The sequence below is a fragment of the Myotis myotis genome, unplaced genomic scaffold (assembly GCF_014108235.1).
Source record: "Myotis myotis isolate mMyoMyo1 unplaced genomic scaffold, mMyoMyo1.p scaffold_m19_p_1, whole genome shotgun sequence".
NCBI classification, from domain to species: domain Eukaryota; kingdom Metazoa; phylum Chordata; class Mammalia; order Chiroptera; family Vespertilionidae; genus Myotis; species Myotis myotis.
In genome coordinates this window covers 220,309,521-220,327,915 of record NW_023416313.1, presented here as the reverse complement: position 1 = coordinate 220,327,915, position 18,395 = coordinate 220,309,521, and the positions used below count along the sequence as shown (strand labels likewise).

Below are 18,395 nucleotides of genomic sequence, written 5' to 3'. Positions count from 1 at the left end.
TTCTCTATTAATGACCTCAGGAGCCAACACAGAATGTCACAGACTAGGGGCAGGACCACCAGAACTTTGTTTCTCAGAGTTCCCAAGGCACGATGGCAGCCTGGTGGCTCCCGGTGAGGGCTCTCTTCCTGGCTTGCATACATCCACCTTCTCGCTGCGTCCTCACATGGCAGAGACGGGGAGAGAGACTGGACGGGAGCGGAGGCTTGGATGGTGACTGCCACGCTCCCCCACTGCACTCTGGTGTGCCAGGGCCCTCCTGTGGGTTTCGGTGTGTTTGTACGTGTTTTCTCCCCTCCTGGACCCGAGACCCTCAGGGGTAGGTTGGTGCTTTATTCCCTCTGGGCCCCCTCTTCCCAGCATGCAGTGGGCACTTGGTGAGTGTGAACAAGTGAAGCAATGGTCAGCCCTAGCCTGTGAGGAAGAACACCGTGAAGGAGCCATGACTGGGGGTGGGGGCAGCACCTCACCACTGACCTCTGATCAGAAGACCCTAAATCTTTGCCTTAAACAGTGGGAGAACTGGAGTCTGGACTCCACGGGCCCAAGTGTGAGCAAGGGTTCCCAGCTAGTACTTGGTTAATTACAGACGAGTGTTGTGTATCTGGACTGCTTCTGAGGTCTGCCTGGGGCCTTCCCACCACCTCCACCACGGGCAAACCTCAGAAGCAGGGCTTTTACTTGACTTTCCAGATAACTGCCCAGATGTCCAGCGACTTCTCTCTATTTCTTACAACGCGGATGCTGTGAGGCAGTGCAGGGTGGCATTTTAAACACACCTGTATGACCCTCAATGATTGTTTCACTGTTCTAGGTCTTTCTGTATTAGCTAGGATGACCACAGGGTTTGTCATCCAAACCAGAATACTTCGGAGTCAGAGGGGGTTGGCTGGTGAGGGCTGGGACGCCGGCATCCACCCAGCTGCCCCGGCACAGGGATGAGTAGTGGACCTAATATTAGTGTATTTACTCTGTGGTTGCTGGGTGGTAAGCCAAGAATGGACAGAAAACCTCACCGCAACACGATGGAGCAGATGAACGGAAAATTCCTGAAAGTGACATTGTCCGGGGGAGAGCCTGGGATGGGCCTTTGTTTGCAGTCCTCGGGAGCACCTGAGTGACTGAGACAATTAAAACGTCCATGTTTACAAGAGAAAACCAACTGGATGTCGCTTTTAACGTTTCCCTTCAGACACTTCCAAATATGCCAGTTCTTTTGATGGATGCAAACCATTAAGAAGGCGTTTGAGTGAATAACCAACGAGGGGCAAAACCACTGTTATCTTAGCGATTAAGGCGCTTTCATAGCCGTTTGGACTATGAACAGCTTGCCTGGGGAGGCTCTGAAGTCCGCAGTCCTACAGCGAGGACAGCTTAGTGATGGGATAAAACGGTGGGAAAGCCCCATAAGACGTGCTCATCACAGTGCTTCCCGTCCAGCACCTCTCACCCACCCGGGCCGCCCAGGGCAGGTGGTGCCAGGTGGGCAGGGGCCGGGTGCCTCAGGCTGGGAATGCCTCCCTTTTGCCAGGTGAGCTGAGGGCCTGCCTCCACCCTGAGGCTGAGGCTCCCGGCCAGGGGCGAGGCCAGGGAGACCCTGGGAAGCCTCCACGCTGGCCGCCACACAGGATGAATGAACACGCGGTAAAGAGCACAGCTCTGCCTCCATGGTATCGACAGCCCAGTGTCTACAGGGCTTCACAGGTCAGCACAGGTGACAGGTGCTGCCGGCCACTAGCATCTGAGGGGACAGCCACACTGAAGGGCAGGGAGGCAGCATCTGAGCTGAGTCGAAGGGCATTTCTGGGGGAATCACACAAGCGAAGCCCCAGGGGCAGGCAGCTGTGGGGGGTTCGGGGAAAGAACAGCCGCGTGGATTGATGGGGAGGGGGCTGGGGAACGGGGGTCGCGAAGGACTCTGAGCCCCTGTCTGCATATTTAGGACTTTGCTGGTTTCTTTTTCTCCAATAAGGAGAATAAATTTAAAACTGAAAAGGCTTGAGGTAACGGCCTTTATGAGAAATTGTCAAGTGAGAGAGGGGGGCTGCTGAGTTACTGCGAATCCATTCTTGAGGCCTCGGCAAACCATCTGGGATTTTGCCAGATGGGAGTCGCAGAAAACTGGGAAGGGAAAATGTCATACTTTTCCAAAGAGCAGACAAAGTTGGGTTCTGGAGAATATAGATGATGAGTTTGATGTTAATATGGGTTCTGAGCACAAATGTGTGTATGGATGACTTGGAAGGAAAGCTGGTTACCAGGAGCCAAAACAACGCCGTTCTCTCTTTTCGCGGCGTTTACAAGGCGCTGGTGAAACTCCTTCCCAAACCCCCGTGGATGGGAGAGAGAAAGACAGGCTGGGCGAACGCACAATCGGGCCGATTTCATAGTTAGTTGGACAAACATATTCGGAGTATTGACAGATCAGTGGAGTTGCAGCGGGGGCGGGGTCCTGAGGTTGTGCACAGGGCTCCCCACTCCTGCTTGTCAGTTATGACATGAAGGAGACATTAAAGGGTTTGCTGTGGCACATTGGCTGTTGCCAAAGGCTGATGTGTTAGACGCCAGATTTAAGACTTTAAAAGATTTTGTTTGGCTAACAGGATGGACCGAAACCAACAAAATGACATTTAACAGGGATAAAGATAATCCTGTCTTTAGATGTAAAAAGAAAAAAATCAGTTAGCTCAGTACAGGATGGAGAAGACCCAACCGCAGTTCATTTGCAAAGACTGATCAGTTTATAACTGATGGGAAGTTTCAAAGGAACCGACAGTATATATGCTGGCGGCTCAAAAGATATCAATACAAACGTCAATTGCATCAAAAGAAACATAATATCCAAGTTATTAAAGGGAAATGCCGCCCGGGTCAGTCCTCCAAGGTTATTGTTTTCAGTTCTGGGTACCGGGATTCAGTAGAAAAGAGACCCATGGAGTGGGGTGGGCATCTATGCCGACGAAGGGGGGGCGGGGTCTAGAAACTGTCACATGATGGATAGGGAGGAAACGGAGAACTTCCTGTTATGTGTAATGGGCAACTGATTTTGTCTAGAGGGTTTGTGCATTCATTCATTCATTCATTCACTCTCTCATTGTTTACTTAGTGCCAACTACTTCACCATTGTGTCAAGCATGATGGGCGTTAGAGGCATCTAATCTCCCAGAAGACACACACACACACACACACACCAGTCCTACCAGGCAAGGTGGGTTGACACGAGGCTGACGTAGGGATACAGCGAAGTGCCAGCAGATGTGGGGGTGCAGCAGACAGCATCGCTCATGACCGCAGCGGCCGCCAAGTTCATGCAGATGATGGGCAGCTTCTAGACTGGCGGGCGGGGAAGGCGGGCACTCGGGGCGGAGGTCCCGGGCATTCAGGTACCTGGCCGGTCTGAGCATCGTGAGGAGCAGGTGCTGATAGCGTGGCATGGCAGGCGCATGTCCGATGCCAAAGACAGCATTTGGGGCAGGAATACAGACGTGAAGTCTGAGCCCAGATGCTTGCACTTCATGGGGCAGGCGACAGAGGGTGAAATGACCTCATTCAGGCCTCTTCGGGCGAGTTAAGCGCTCGGGGCTGTGGAAACCAGGAACGGGCTGTTACCGTACGTAACCTTTCAGAATAGACCAAAGCCCGAACCAGGACCGGGGGAGATGAAATCGACCGGACAAAAGGAGGATCCAGGAAGGGTGCTTTGGGAAGGACGGTTTGGGATACAAATACCCAACTATCTTTTTAACGTTGCGAGCTCTTCACCTTGGCGCTGGCCTGCGTGCCCAGGCGTCAGGGATGCTGCAGCAAAACACAGCTGGGTGGGCTGGAGGGCTGGGGACCACGGAATTTCACGTTCTCTACGGACGCTAAGAGTCTGTGATTACCTCCTATTTCATAGAGTAACAATCCTATCGCGAGAAAGCAGACGTTATCTTTTACCATCGGTAACGAGCGGTGTCCTGACTCCGTGGCAGAGCCAGACTAGCTGTATTAGTTTGCGAGGGCTGCTGGCACACGGACCGCGAACTGGGAGCCTTCAGCTCAGAAACGCCTTGTCCACGGGGCTGGAGGCGGGACATCCCACATCAGGGTGGGATTCTTCCTTCTGAGGCCCAGGCCTCGCTCCTTGCATGGCCGTCCCCTCCAGGGGTCTTCACAGATCTTCCCTGTGTGTGTCTGTGCCCCAAATTCCTCTTGTGTTACACCAGCCATATTGGATTAGTGCCCACCAGAGGGACCTCATTTTAACTAGCTCACCTGTGTGAAAACCCCATTTCCAAATCGTTTTAAAGTACGAGGGGCTAGCGCTGCCACGTATGAATTTGTGTGTGTGGTGGGGGGACAGGGCGGGGAGGACACCATGTAACCCCTAATGTTAACTGAAGGGCAAGTTCCCTTTGCTCTTAGAGTAAACTCAGAGCTCCCTCGTGAATAGGCCGCTCCCTCCCTTGCCCGTCTCCTGGGTCCCTCAGATAAGCCGGCGCTGCTCTTTGTCCCCTGCTACGCGTTTCTCCTGTCCCTGCTCAGCCCAATCCAGATGCTCCCCAATCACCTGAACCCCTCTCTTTGGCTTCATAGCACTCACTGCAATTTGTAATGATCCCTGTCCTTGTATGACTATCATACGCCTGAATGTTTGCCCAGACTCTGGGACCTATAGGGAGAAATAACCTGACATCACAGCTCAGCGCACAGACATTTCAAGTGAAGACAGCACTTCGATCAAAATACTTGCTCTTACTCTGCTCCATGCACTCTGACATTTCCTATTACATTTCTTGTGTGTGTGTGGGGGGGGGGGGGGTAAACGATAGATAGCATAACATTTGCTATTTTAACTTTTTTCTTTTATGTCATTTTATTGATTTCAGAGAGGAAGGGAGAGGGAAAGAGCGATAGAAACATCAATAATGAGAGAATCATGGACCGGCTGCCTCCTGAACACCCCACACTGGGGATTGAGCCTGCAAGCCAGGCATGTGCCCTGACCAGGGATTGAACTGTGACCTTCTGGTTCATAGATTGAAATTCAACCACTGAGCCACACCGGCTGGGCGTGAACCATTTTTAAGTGGTTCAGTGGCACCAAGGACATTTACCTTTGCTGAACCACCGTCACTGCCATCATCTCTGGAACTTCTTCGACATCCCCAAAAGGAAACTTGTCCCCATGAGCCCGCCCTCCCCCAGCCTCTGGCGCCACCTTTCTACTCTCCGTCTCTATGGATCTGACTGCTCTTGGGATCTCACAGAAGTGGAATCGCACAGCATCTGTCACTTGGTGACGGCTTATTCCATTCGGCACAGTGTCCTCAGGCCCAGCCACGCTGTAGCACGCGCCCATTTCCTTCCTTCGTAAGACGGACCAGTACCCCGTCGTGCTGATGGAGCGCCTCTTGCTTTCCCATTTCTCCCTCCGTGGACACTCAGGGTGGCCCCATATTTTGTCTGTTGTGACTAGTGCTGCTATGAATAGGGGGGTACAGTATATCTTTGAGGCCCTGCTTTCAATTCCTTTGGGGAGGGACCCAGAGTGGAATTTTCTATTTCACTGTTTGAAGTGCTGATGCGACTATTTAAATCGACTTCACAGCCACCTGCCGGGAGTGTATCCCAGCCCCAAGATCACTGGGCAACTATGTTTGGAAGAATGTTGAGTTAAACAATAGATGATCGATCATGTGCCTGGGCACTGGTATTACTTCTCGGTGAACAAAGGCGACAGACTCCCATTGTCCTCTCTCTTTTTCGCAGGTTGCACAGGCGTGCATGTAGTGTGCGGAACACGACGGTTGTATTGCCCCAGAGAGCTCACATTCCTTATTACAATGACAACGTTCTTTGGACTCAGGCCATAAATTATCTCAAAATGATGTAGACTAATGGTCTGTTAAAATGTTTGGATAAGCCTGGCCAGTGTGGCTCAGTGGTTGAGCGTCAACCTATGAACTAGGAGGTCATGGTTCTATTCCTGGTCAGGGCACATGCCTGGGTTGTGGGCTTGATCCCCAGTGTGGGGCATGTAGGAGGCAGCTGATCAATGATTCTCTCCAGTCATTGATGTCTCTATCTCTCCCTTCCTCTCTGAAATAAATAAAAAATATATTTAAAAAATGTTTGGACAGAAACCCTCACATTATTAAGTTTTCAGAGATTTTTCTGAATTTTCTCCATAGATCTTTTTTTAAAAAAAATGCTGGATAGATTATACCTAATTGATTTAACATGCATATCCTTATAATTATACTAAATTTTGCTGTTGTATGTGCGTGTGTTTAGAGTACACTTTTACTACTATGGGGAAAACATAGTTGTCCAATACTCTAGGTTAAGAGTGTGATAGTGATCTTTATCATCTCAAAGCAAGTGGACTGAGTTCTTAATTGTTATTTGTCATTTTGCTCTAGTGGAAGTAAAATCTTCTAAGGCAGTGATCGGCAAACTCATTAGTCAACAGAGCCAAAAATCAACAGTACAACGCCTGAAATTTCTTTTGAGAGCCAAATTTTTTAAACTTAAACTATATAGGTAGTTTGTTATTAAACTATATAGGTAGGTACATTGTTATTAACTTAATTAGGGTGCTCCTACACTGGCCTTTGCTAAAAACGTCCTCAACCTGATTGAGGTACGTTCGCTGAGGTCGACCCCTTCCAATTCTCCACACTCGTCTTGTAGACTTGTTTCGTCTATCTCCTTCCGTTCATCCTCTCTGTATGTCCAAACCATCTCAACATACCTTTCTCCATCCTCGACACACCATCTTCTTTCACTCCACAACGTTTCCTAAAATTAACTTAATAAACTTTAAAGTTTTAAGTCAACTTCGCACTGTACGTGTGCGCCCGCACGTGGTATTTTGTGGAAGAGCCACACTCAAGGGGCCAAAGAGCCGCATGTGGCTCGCGAGCCACGGTTTGCCGACCACTGTTCTAAGGAAATGCCCAGCTGAATTTCTCTCCTGTCCCATTTCTGAATTTTCTTTATTCCCTCACCTCTTTTAGTTGGGGGGTCACCAAATATCTACCTTTAACGTTATAAATCAACAATCCCAACATTCTCAAAGAGAACCATCTCCTAATCATTTATTCATGGTTCTCATTTCCTTTCCAAGTTCAAGATGCCATATATTTCAGCTTTTCATATCAATTATTCAACGTTTCCTGACGCAAAAAATCATGAAGTGAAGTAGAGAGCGTGTAAAGATGGGACCAGAAGGGGAGGGCCGGGGAGTGAGAAAACAGAGAAGGGCAAAGTTCAAATGAGTCTCTGTGTTCAGTTTCACCTTTCAAAGGCCCCTTCTCCATCACACATGTCTCTTGCCTTCGAGATGCAGGGGGTCCTTCAGTACTTAGGGGGGTGGGGACACCTAGGTAACCCTCTGGCACCCTGCCCTCTGTGCTTGGCCCATTTCCTTTCCTGCCAGAAGTTCTCCAATATGCACAGGCGTGTACTCCCTTTTCACTGCCCAGCGGCCCTGCTCCTGTCCCCAGGGCCCACTAAGATGCTCCAGGTCATCTGAAGCCCTCGGTCACCAGACGGAAGGGCCTTTCCCCCGCCTCGCCCTCCTGGCCTGTTCTGTGACAAGGCCCGCCTCTTTGCAGCTTTCTGTGCTCTTAGCTTAATGGGTTACACCCTCGGCTGATTTTCGTGCTCCTCTGACTGTGCCTTCAGAGTCTGCTTCCCTCCTCCCTTCCCAAGGCTCTGCCCAGCTCCTGCCGGCCTTCAGTTCTCCCCCTCAGGCAGTTCACTCACCACCTCTTTGCCAGCAGCTCCCAAATCTCAATTCTTTCACCGGGGAGCTGGTCTTGCCCCGCCAGTAGCCACAGCCCACACTCAGACTCATCTCCCCATCAGTGCTCTGCTCAGCCACGCACCTGCATGCAGACCAGGCCTGCCTCCCTCCCTCCATCCGCTGCCGGGTCTCCCACCTGACCCCGTCTCTCTGTCCACTCTGATTTCCCACTGTCTGCCAGACAAGCTGTCCAGTCACGTCCGATCAGCCCTTGGCCATCAGCAGGCCCTGCTCCCTTCCTTCCCCTTTCACTACCACTGTCCTTCAAATACCAGGCCACAGTCAAACCAATGGCACCTGTAGCCTTCAGCCTCCTGCATGTACCTTTCTCCTTCACAATCCCTCTATCCCTCTTGCCTTCTGGGCTTGGTCTCTCTGACAAGGACAGGAGCCAGGACTCACACCATTCCCTCTGCCTTTGGCATCCAATGCCAGGCGTGGCCAACCGGGAGCCCAATATGCCACACACAGCCCCAGAGCCCCAGGCCTCACCCTGCCTTCTGCTATGGAACACAGGTCTCCCTCCATCTCGGAGCCACAGGGAGGAGCCACAGATTTGCCTAAGAGGAACTTTTTGCTCCATCTTCATTTCACCTGTGTTCAACCTACAACTCAAAGCCACTCCGATTTTGCTGTGCAGCCAGAAGATGGTCCAATCCGCGGACTCTCGGATTCCTGGTGGCCAGCGCCTTGACTTCAGGCCATGGTGGTGAAACTCACATGGTTTGTCTCGCCTATGCAAGGGTGGACTGGAAAAGTTACAAACCCGTGTGTGTGTGTGTGTGTGTGTGTGTGTGTGTGTGTGTGCGCGCGGGGGGGGGGGGGGGGGAGTCTCCTTCTGAGATAGAATAACTCCTGATTTCCTTGGTCCCGTAACAAGTTAGCTAGTGTGTAATGTAGCAAGTCCGCGCCCTGGGGGCTGGTCGAGGGGGAGCGAACAAAGCAGATGTTTTAACTCCTGTCAAGGCCCAGCCTTTCTGCTTTTTTAAGTGGGAAGCCGCATCTTTGGCCACTGGTGAGCGAGGGTTCCAGCGGATCAGGAGCCAGGCGCTCATTCTCCCTGGAGGCGGGCCCTGCTGCAAGGAAGACCGTGGGGACCGCGGGGCCCGCCTCGCAGGACGCGGCCAAAAGCGGAGCTGCTCTGGGTGGAAAGGCAGCTGAATGGGGCTCGCAAGTTGTCCATGTTTGGTCCTGCAGCTGCGCGGGCCAGAGGACAGCGCCACCGGGGAGCGCGGGCTTTGGCGTCCGCAGGAGGGGCTTGCCCTGGCCCGAAGGGAGTGTGGGGTCCGCGGGAGGGTCCCCCGCCCCTCCCGCGTCGCCGCCGCCGCCCTCCCCGCTCGCCTTTGTCCCCGCGTCCCCCACGCTTCGGCCTCGCGGAGGAGGCGGGCCTGGCCGCGGAGCCCCCGCAGCATCCCCGCCCGCCGGGCCCGCGCCCTCCCTCCTCTGTGTGCACTGGACGGGCTCGACCCCGACCCCGGCCCCGCCCCCGGCCCCGCCCGCCCGGCCCCGCCCGGCCACGTCCCCGCCGCGGGCGCCCCCTGGCGGGCAGAACCCGCGCTGGCTGGCGCGGCGGCGGCGGGCCCGGGGTTGCCGTGGTAACCGGCAGCGGCCGCCACAGCAGGGCCGCCCCAGCGCCAGCGCTGGCCGCGGCTCGGGCGGCTCCGTGTGGGGTGAGCGGCGGCGGCCGGGGGAGCGGGCGCTGCCCGGCGGCCTCAGCATGGAGGACGGCTTCTCGAGCTACAGCAGCCTGTACGACACGTCCTCGCTGCTCCAGTTCTGCAACGGTGAGCGGCGGCGGGGGCGGGGGCGGGGCGGGGGCCGCGGCGGGGCCGGGCCGAGGGGCGAGGCCGGGCGGCCGGGGAGGCCGCGCAAAGTTGCGGCGGAGGGGCGCGCGGTTCCCGCCGCCGGGGCGCATTGTGCTGGGCCGCGGGCCCGGGCCGCGCTCCCCGCGCCCCCCGCGCCCCCCGCGCCCCTGCCCGCCGCCCGGCTCCGGCCAGTGCGCGCGGGACCGGCTGGTCGGGGCGCCTCCCGCACGAGCGCACCCGCCGCAGCGCGTGGGGAGGCCCGGCCGCCCGGGGGCTCCGGGGGCGCTTGCGTTCTGCTTCCACGTTCACATCGGGTTGGAAAGGTCTGGGTGAAGAACTCGGCAAACAGATCACTTAATCACAAAACCCTGCTGCGGGGAAGCACGCGCATTTGTTGGGGATGGACCCTCAGAATCCATCCGGTTCCACTTTGATGCAGTCATCCCAGTTGAATGCCATCTAAATGGAGAGGCAAAGCGGACCTGCCTTCAAAGTATTTCCACTTATTTTGCTCACACGGTGATAGATTAAAAAAAATTTTTAATTCTTTTTTTTTTTAACAGGAAGTAAACATTAATAGCGACCAATATGGCATCTTTAAAATTTTTACTCTCCCTAGCAGGGTTCAGAAAGATCTCCACAGCACACTACCTGTTTTATCAGAACACGGTGTGTGGTAGTTCATGCACAAACGTTAACGACATGATTTTTTAATACATATCTTGGATTTATTGCTTTATCACAGAGCCCCCAAAAGTTTGTAAAGGAAATTAAAAAATGTGGTGGTTTTTTTTTAGAATTTGTCTGGAATGCGGTTGGAATCATTTGGAATTCTAGATGCTTTGACAACTCAAGCTATTTATTTTGCAACTGTGATTTAGGGGAAATTTTCTAGCCATTTAACACCTGTTTGCAATAGTGTAGCAATAAATATTAGTGAGTGTGCTGATTCATCCTCTATAATGGCATTTTCATCTTTGGTGGAACTTACCGCCTTTTCATGGAAGAGGTTTTGGCAGCTTATCATTTTCATATGAATCCCCTGGGGCCTTCCCTAACTTAGTGCTGCCCTCCCCTCCACAGTGGAATGGACGTGTGGACTCTCCTCCAATGGGACACCAGGTTCCCAGAGCGTTCAGAACCCCTGTGTGTTTCGGTTCTCAGAAGGTGGGAAGGCAGAGGGAGGGTATTTGCTACTCAGCTGGCCCCTGGAATCCCCCATAGTTTAGTCATGGGAACGGTTTTATTCTCCAATAAATTTTGAATACTTTTCTTAATTGACTTAAAATCAATCATATTTGAATTACTATTTTTGATGTAAACGGTAGTACCCCTCCTACGTATTTATGGTAGAATTCCCTCTGTGTTAGTTGTGCAAGGCATGTGGCTGAAAAATTATGTTAAATGATTTCCAGGCATAGAGGTTTTGGTGTGTTTTTTTTTTAAATCATTTCCCAACTGGCCCACCCTCCCTCGCCTTCCCTCTGAGATTCGGCAGTCCAGGGATGGAGGCTTTTATAGAATTACTATGTGGTCATATATGTTGACAGTTTGATTTAGGTTATGGAATGAGCCTCAATGTTTTTATTGGAGCAGCTGATAGGGAGGCCTGGTCATATTGTTCCTAAATTAGCAGTTCAGTCATGGGGTTGACCTGAACTTATATTCATGAGTTTTTTTATTTTCTGCCCTCTCTTGCTATTTGCTAGTTTAGAGATATTGGCAAGATATTTTCCTGGTAATGCTGTCTAAAAGAAAGTAAAAACCAACTCTTACCTATTGTGTGTAGCAGTTTAAAGAAAAATCACTTTAACCCAAGGCAAACAATAAGATCACTTCAAAACACAATGGAGTGAATTGTGACTGTTGAATTACTTTTCTCAAAAAGTTCTTCGCTCTGTTATTATTTTTGGGTTACCTGCTGAATACAGCTTAAAGCAAGAGTTGCCTGTGGGGCAGAAATGAATGCTCACTGATGATATCTTAAGCAACAGATGTTTTGATGTGAGATTATTCAATTTAAGAGGCTCCCATTAAGTGAAAATGTAAATAAATACAATTCAGTTAATTACTATGGTGATTCAATTAAAACATTGGATCACAGAAACACCATTTTACCAAGAACTAAAGGAAACATTTGGATTTTTTATTAGCTGCATTGAAACATTTTTTTTTCTTTTTAAGTTAGAGATTTACATTACAATGGCAAGACTACACAGCATACTGTATGAACTCATGAATTTTCATATGTTGAGTACAGCTCCATGCGTTTGATAGTGACAGGAACTAAAAAGTCATAGTTAGTTATTAGCTTCAGACAATACAACCCATACTTACCACTTGGACGACGGTCACACTGCGCATACTCAAGAGAGAAGATCATATCTCAATGAGACGGGGCGGGAGGAGATTTTGTTCTAATGAATGACATTTCTATCTTCACCTTGTGCTCTTTTTCTTGCTATTTCTCCTACTTCCTTTGTAATTGATGCTACACATAAAGTCTGGCAGTTTCTAGTCTCCTGAAAGACTAGCCATTCTCAGCGTTTAGATACCAGCTTTCTCACAGAAGCAGGAAATCTGTGCAGTGTTTTCTTCAGTGTTTAGAATTTTGTAAAGCAGCTAGAAATCACAAACTTCCTTTATTGCTCTAAGAAAACCAATAGCAGTTGGAAAGTGGGAAAAGCTATCATTTGTCAGCCAATTTACGACTTGGGAAATACCATCCTTTCCTCCACATTTTCTTCAAGGCCTCCCTTTGAGGGAGGGAGTCTCACCATCCTTTTTTACATATGAGGAAACTGAGGCTAAGGGAGGTTGGTAAGTTTATAAGGCCACACAACTGCTAAGGCTTGGATACCAGTGTGACTTTGTTTGTTTTGATAACAGCATCTCTCTATATAAAAGGCTAATGTGCATAGTGTCCCCTCAGGAGTTCAACTGGGAGACCTGGAGCTCGATTGCTCGCTATGACAAGTGCTGACCACCAGGGGGCGGCGCGGGATGAAGGAAATCCCCGGCCGGCCGGCAGCTGGCAGACCCCAATTGGCCCTGATCACCGGCCAGGCCTAGGGACCCTACCCATGCACAAATTTCGTGCACCGGGCCTCTAGTTGTTGAGATATTCACATACCATAAAATTTCACCCCTTTAAAGTATACAATGAAGTGGCTGTTGGTATATTCACAGCATCGTGCAAGCATCAACATTTCTAATTCTAGAACATTTTTTATCACTCTGGATAGAAACCTCAGTACCTAGGAGCAGTTACTCCCATTCCCCCATCACCTTAGACTCTGATGACCACAAATCTACTTTCTGTCTCTAATTTAGATCCTGGGTGTTTAATAAAAATGGAGCCTTGCAATCATCAGCCTTTTGTGTCTGGCTTCTTTGACAGAGCATTTTGTTTTTAGGTTCATCCAAGCTGTAGCCTCTTGAAGCGAGTACTTCATTCCTTCTTAGGGCCAAATAACATCCCATTGGATGGGTCGGCCACATTTTGTTCATCCTTTGCCAGCCAATGGACATGTGGGGTGTTTTCACTTCCTGACTATCATGAATGATTCTGCTAAGACCGTTCGTGTACAAGTTTTTGTGTGGATGGATATTTTCATTTCTTTGGGGTTGATACCTAGGAGTGGAATTGCTGGGTTATATTGTAACTCGGGGTTTAACACTTTTGAGAAATCAGCCTGGAGTTTGTGAAATCTAAATATCAGCTCTTTGTCTCACACCTTGCTAGTAAAAAGAATAGGGAAGTAAGGTCCTGGGTGAACAGGAGCAGGTGGGAAGAACAAAATGTTACCATTCTGTTTCACTTTCACCGCTTGCCCCAGCACAGCTCACCAAAGTGTCAAAGCACACCCTGGCTAGTTGCCATAGGTTATAAGATTCTCAGCAGTTGAAGGGACCTAAGAGATCCCCTCATCTCCTGGTTTATTTTCATTTTTCTTTTTCTTTTTTTAAATCCTCACCCAAGGATATTTTTCCATTGATTTTAGAGAGAGAGGGAAAGATAGAGAGAAACATCGATGAGAGAGAAACACATCGATAGGTTGCCTCCTGCACGTGCCCTGTATCTCTGGGATGCTTAAGAAAACCAAAAACTGCCTGGCCGTTGTGGGTCAGTGGTTGAGTGTCTACCTGTGGACCAGAATGTCACGGTTTAATTCCTGATCAGGGCACATGCCCGGGTTGCGGGCTCGATCCCCAGTGGGGAACGTGCAAGAGGCAGCCAATCAATGATTCTCTCTCATCATTGATGTTTCTATCTCTCTCTCCCTCTCCCTTCCTCTCTGAAATCAATAAAATTACATTTTAAAAAAATTCCCCACAAGACACAGTTTTAGACCCTTAATCACCCTGGTTTGCCATAGCTATACTTTTCTTCTGTCTGTATGCCTTTTAAAACTGGACACAACCGAATGTGGTATCCCAGGTAGGATTTTGAAACAGAGCAGGGGACAGGATACTTCACCTCCCTTATTCTGTAGTTTATATTTCTAATAATGCAGCCCAAGATCACATGTGCTCTTTTGTCGATCACCTCACATTGTTAACCTCTTACTGATTTTCATCTAAAATTCTTGTTTGTTTACACGTACCATGGCTAAACCCTTTCTTTCCTTACTTTTCTTTTTAACAGAACCCCATCAGGTTATAAATAACACAACTGCAATCTGTATTGTAATGCTGTAAATCACTCCAGCCCTCCTGGAGCACATTTCAGCATTACAGTAACTTGGAAGTTGGTCATTGCCTTAAAGGGTATGAATCTGACGAGTCACCTCTTTTTCCTTTTGCCTTGGAAGGGGTCATGAGGGACTTTATTATGCTCCTTCCAACGCCTGTCCATCGCGCATCTACAAGCTCCCTGACACGGGGCTTCTCCTGCAGGTGCTACCCTAAAAGCCACGGCAGGTCAAGGCCCGCTTCCCGCTGCTCTCAGACACATTTTGAAATCACTTTCATCATCTTTTGCGCTATTGGCCATTGACTTATTTCCTAGTTTTGAAATGGAAAATAGTGTTCATTTCCAAGCATTTCTGTTTGGGGAATTAGGAATGATTGATTTAAAATCTTAAACAGTGTTTGGCATCTGTCATACAGATGACTTCCTCTTAACTCGGTGACAGGCTTTTCAGGTTGGCGGACAGTTGGGTTTAAATCAGGGTCCAGGGACGCGTGGAAGGAAGTCCTCTGAACTCAGCACCATGGAGTGTCTCCACACCCCTCCTGCAGCCACCTGTGCTGACGGAGGCCCCCTGGGCTGCGCAAGGGGGCAAACTCAGGCCAGGCTCTCCTGCGAAAGTTCAGGACCCGTACCCTGCTGGGCGGCAGCTTCTAACTGGTGCACCTGGTGCTCTACCCGCAAGGAATTTATTTTATAGCCAAACCACAAGAATTTATGACATTATAAACAAACCCAAGCATTTTGGTGGAAAATTGAAGAAACTGTGTTTAAAAAGTAAACATTCGTTGGTTAATGTTAATATCTGAGATAATGTAAGCCTTTCCCTATAGTCACTTAACAAAATAAACGTTTTAGTGAAGTGGAGGGTGGATCAGAAAAGAGAAATAACCTCTATGTTTCTACTGTTACAGTCTGTGCTATAAACCTGGTAGCATGAAAACCTTACCCATGGAAAGCGTTGAAAAGTATACATTAAAGTATTACTTTTACCAGTAAGAAGTTTCTTTCTCCAAGCACTTAAAACCAGGGGTATTTTGTACTACGTGTAAAAATCTTTTTCAGCCCTCACTGGTTTGGCTCAGTGCGTAGAGCATCGGCCTGCAGACTGAAGGGTCCCGGGTTCGATTCCGGTCAAGGGCATGTACCTTGGCTGCGGGCACATCCCCAGTAGGGTGCGTGCAGGAGGCAGCTGATCGATGTTTCTCTCTCATCCATGTTTCTAACTCTCTATCCCTCTCCCTTCCTCTCTGTAAAAAATCAATAAAATATATTTTTTAAAAATCTTTTTCAGGAGAAATATTATTATTCCGCTTTAAAATCCTCGCTCATTAATAGAGAGAGGCTGTCTAGTATTAGCAAGATGTTTTAAATGACGTCAGCAACATTGATAATAAAAAGAAGTATGCTGTAAATTCTAAATGCTGTAATTTTATTATCAATAAAATCCTCCCAGAGCTTCATGTTTTTCTCACTGGATTCTGACGTGGATTCAGGATGATGCTGAAACAGCACATCTGCTGTGCGGCGGGGCAGCACTGGGTGGGGCAGCACTGGGCGTCCGAGGTGCCGGGAGGGGCCAGGCACACCCTCTGTGGGTGGTTTTAAAGGAAGAGTTCTTTAGAGGAGTTTATCTTTCCTCCAAGTACTTACTTTGTAACTAAGAGTTAGGTGGACATCCTTCGCACTCTGTTTCCTCGTCAGCTGTATCTTCACTGGAAAATAGTGTGGGTTTGGAAAACCACATTTCTGCAGAGTACTTAGTTGTGTCCTAAAAAAAAAAAAAAAAAAAAAAAAAAAAAAAAAAAGCAGTAGCATGGCTATTTGGCCAGCTTTCTGGAAAAGCTGTAAACTCTGTCTTTTATAAACTACCCGCACCGTGTAGGCACAGATCTGACTCAGAGGCTTGGATGCTGCCGGAGGGCGAGCACTCTGAGCCCAGAGCCGGGCCAGAGGGGAGTCTGACGGGAGGCACGGGCACCTGCAGGAGGAGGGAGAGCCGGCCATGCTGGCCTCTGAGGGGCGGATGGCGGCCAGGTTGCGCACTGACTGCGATGTGGTCCAGGACTGGGTTTGTCCTCCGTTCTGGGCACCCTCGTCCTGTGCATCACCGTCCTGGCCTGCAGAGGGTCCCCACACACCACCTTGCAAGGACAGGGGCCCGCTCACAGTTAAGGGGATGAGGATAGAAACGGGCAGGTCAGTTTTAAGGCCTTTAAGCCCGGTTGGCAGATGGAACCCATTTCCAGTGAATCCCTGCAGTGTAGGGCAGTTAAGAATGTCCAGCCCTGGCCGGTGCGGCTCAGCTGGTTGGAGCGTCATCCCAGACACCGAATGGTCAGAGGTTTGATTCCCGGTCAGGGCACATGCCCAGGTTATGGGTTCAATCCCTGGTCGGGGTGTGTACTGGGGAGGGCAACCGATTGATGTTTCTCTTTCACATCAATGTTTCTCTCCCTCTCTCCCTTCCTCTCTCTATAAAAATCAATAAAAACATATCCTTTGGTGAGGATTTTTTAAAAATGTTCAAAACATGGGCTTCCCAGTAATCATCCCAGACTCTGCTTCCTCACACACGGCCCATCTCAGTCGTCTGGGTAGATTCTGCTCCCAAACCTCTGACAGCCACTGCTCCTGCTTTATTTATTTACTTAATTTTAACGTAAAACATTTCCTGAGCCACTAATTTGTACATCTGTATTTCGCTATATTTCTAGTAATTTTATTAGCTTAGACTCCTAGCAGCGGGGTCATTGAGTCAAAGATCACAGGTGCATAGCTATACTGCATTCGAGCTGCCTGTCATACTCTCCCTCTGCACACGTTGAATGTTATGTCTATTTTAAATATTTATAATCAAGTGGGTAGCCTTGAGGTGTCTTACATGTACGTTATTGTTGTTTTAATGTGTATTTCTTCATTACTTGAGAATTTGAACATTTTATGTTTCTCAGCCATCTCTACTCCCTCTTTCCTGAATTATTCACTCATGTCCTTTGACCATTCCAGTAGAGAGGCTTAATGTTTTATTTGCTGACTTGTAAGTTTATTATAAATATAAACATATAAACACATATATATATAAACATATATATATATTAGAGGCCCGGTGCATGAAATTCATGCACTGGGGCTGGGGGGGGGGGGGTGTCCCTCAGCCCAGCCTGCACCCTCTCCAATCTGAGACATCTTTCTCACAATCTGAGACTGCTCGCTCCCAACCACTCACCTGCCTGCCTGCCTGCCTGCCTGATTGCCCCTAACCACTTCTGCCCACCAGCCTGATCACCCCCTAACTGCTCCCCTGCTGGCCCGGTCACCCCAACTGCCCTCCCCTGCCGGCCCGGTCACCCCCAACTGCCCTCCCCTGCCGGCCTGGTTGCCCCCAACTGCCCTCCCCTCTCAGCCCAGTCGCCCCTAACTGCCCTCCCCTGCTGGCCTGATTGCCCACAATTGCCCTCCCTGCCGGCCATCTTGTGGCTATGGGCACTGCCATCTTTAAAGGCATGGCAGTCAATTAGCATATTCTCTCCTTATTGGCTGTGGGCACCACCATCTTTGAGGGTGGGGCAATCAATTAGGATATCACTCCTTATTGGCTGTGGGTGCCGTCATCAATTAGCATATCCCCCTTTATTAGATAGGATATTTACTTTCAATATTAGTTTGTATTAGTTTCAGGCATACAGCACAGTAGTTAGACAATGTGTACTTCACCAAGTGTTTCCTCTGACGTTTCTACCACCCACCTGGCACCGTTCGTAGGTATTACAGTACCACTGACTGTACTCCCCATGCTGTACTCCCCTGGACTGTTCTGTAACTGCCAGTTTGTACTTTATAATCCCTTCACCTCCTTCACCAGCCCCCAACACCCCTCCCCTCCGGCAGCCCTCAGTCTGTTATCTGCATCTATGAGTATTTTCAATTTTGTTTGTTCACTTATTTTGTTCTTTAGATCCCACATATAAGTGAAATCATATGGTATTTGTCTTTTTCCGACTGGCTTGTTTCACTTAGCACAATACCCTCTAGGTCTGATGCAAATGGTAAGATTTCATTCTTTTTTTATGGCTGAGTAATATTTCGTTGTGTATGTGTA

General features: G+C 49.3%; 1 protein-coding gene across 3 annotated transcripts in view; it reads left to right on the top strand.

The window, feature by feature from the left end:
* The window catches only part of EML1 (EMAP like 1), a 156,718-nt gene that overhangs the window by 34,205 nt on the left and 104,118 nt on the right, over positions 1-18,395 (top strand). The window contains exon 1 of one of the 3 annotated variants that reach the window (XM_036317285.1): positions 9,366-9,579. The exons of 1 other annotated variant lie outside the window; for it this stretch is intronic. In XM_036317285.1, coding sequence (XP_036173178.1) covers positions 9,513-9,579 — 67 coding nt within the window. In that variant the 5' untranslated portion in view covers positions 9,366-9,512. Of the gene's footprint in view, positions 1-9,365; positions 9,580-18,395 lie in introns of those variants that run through there. One more of the 3 variants, XM_036317303.1, reaches the window with a different exon arrangement.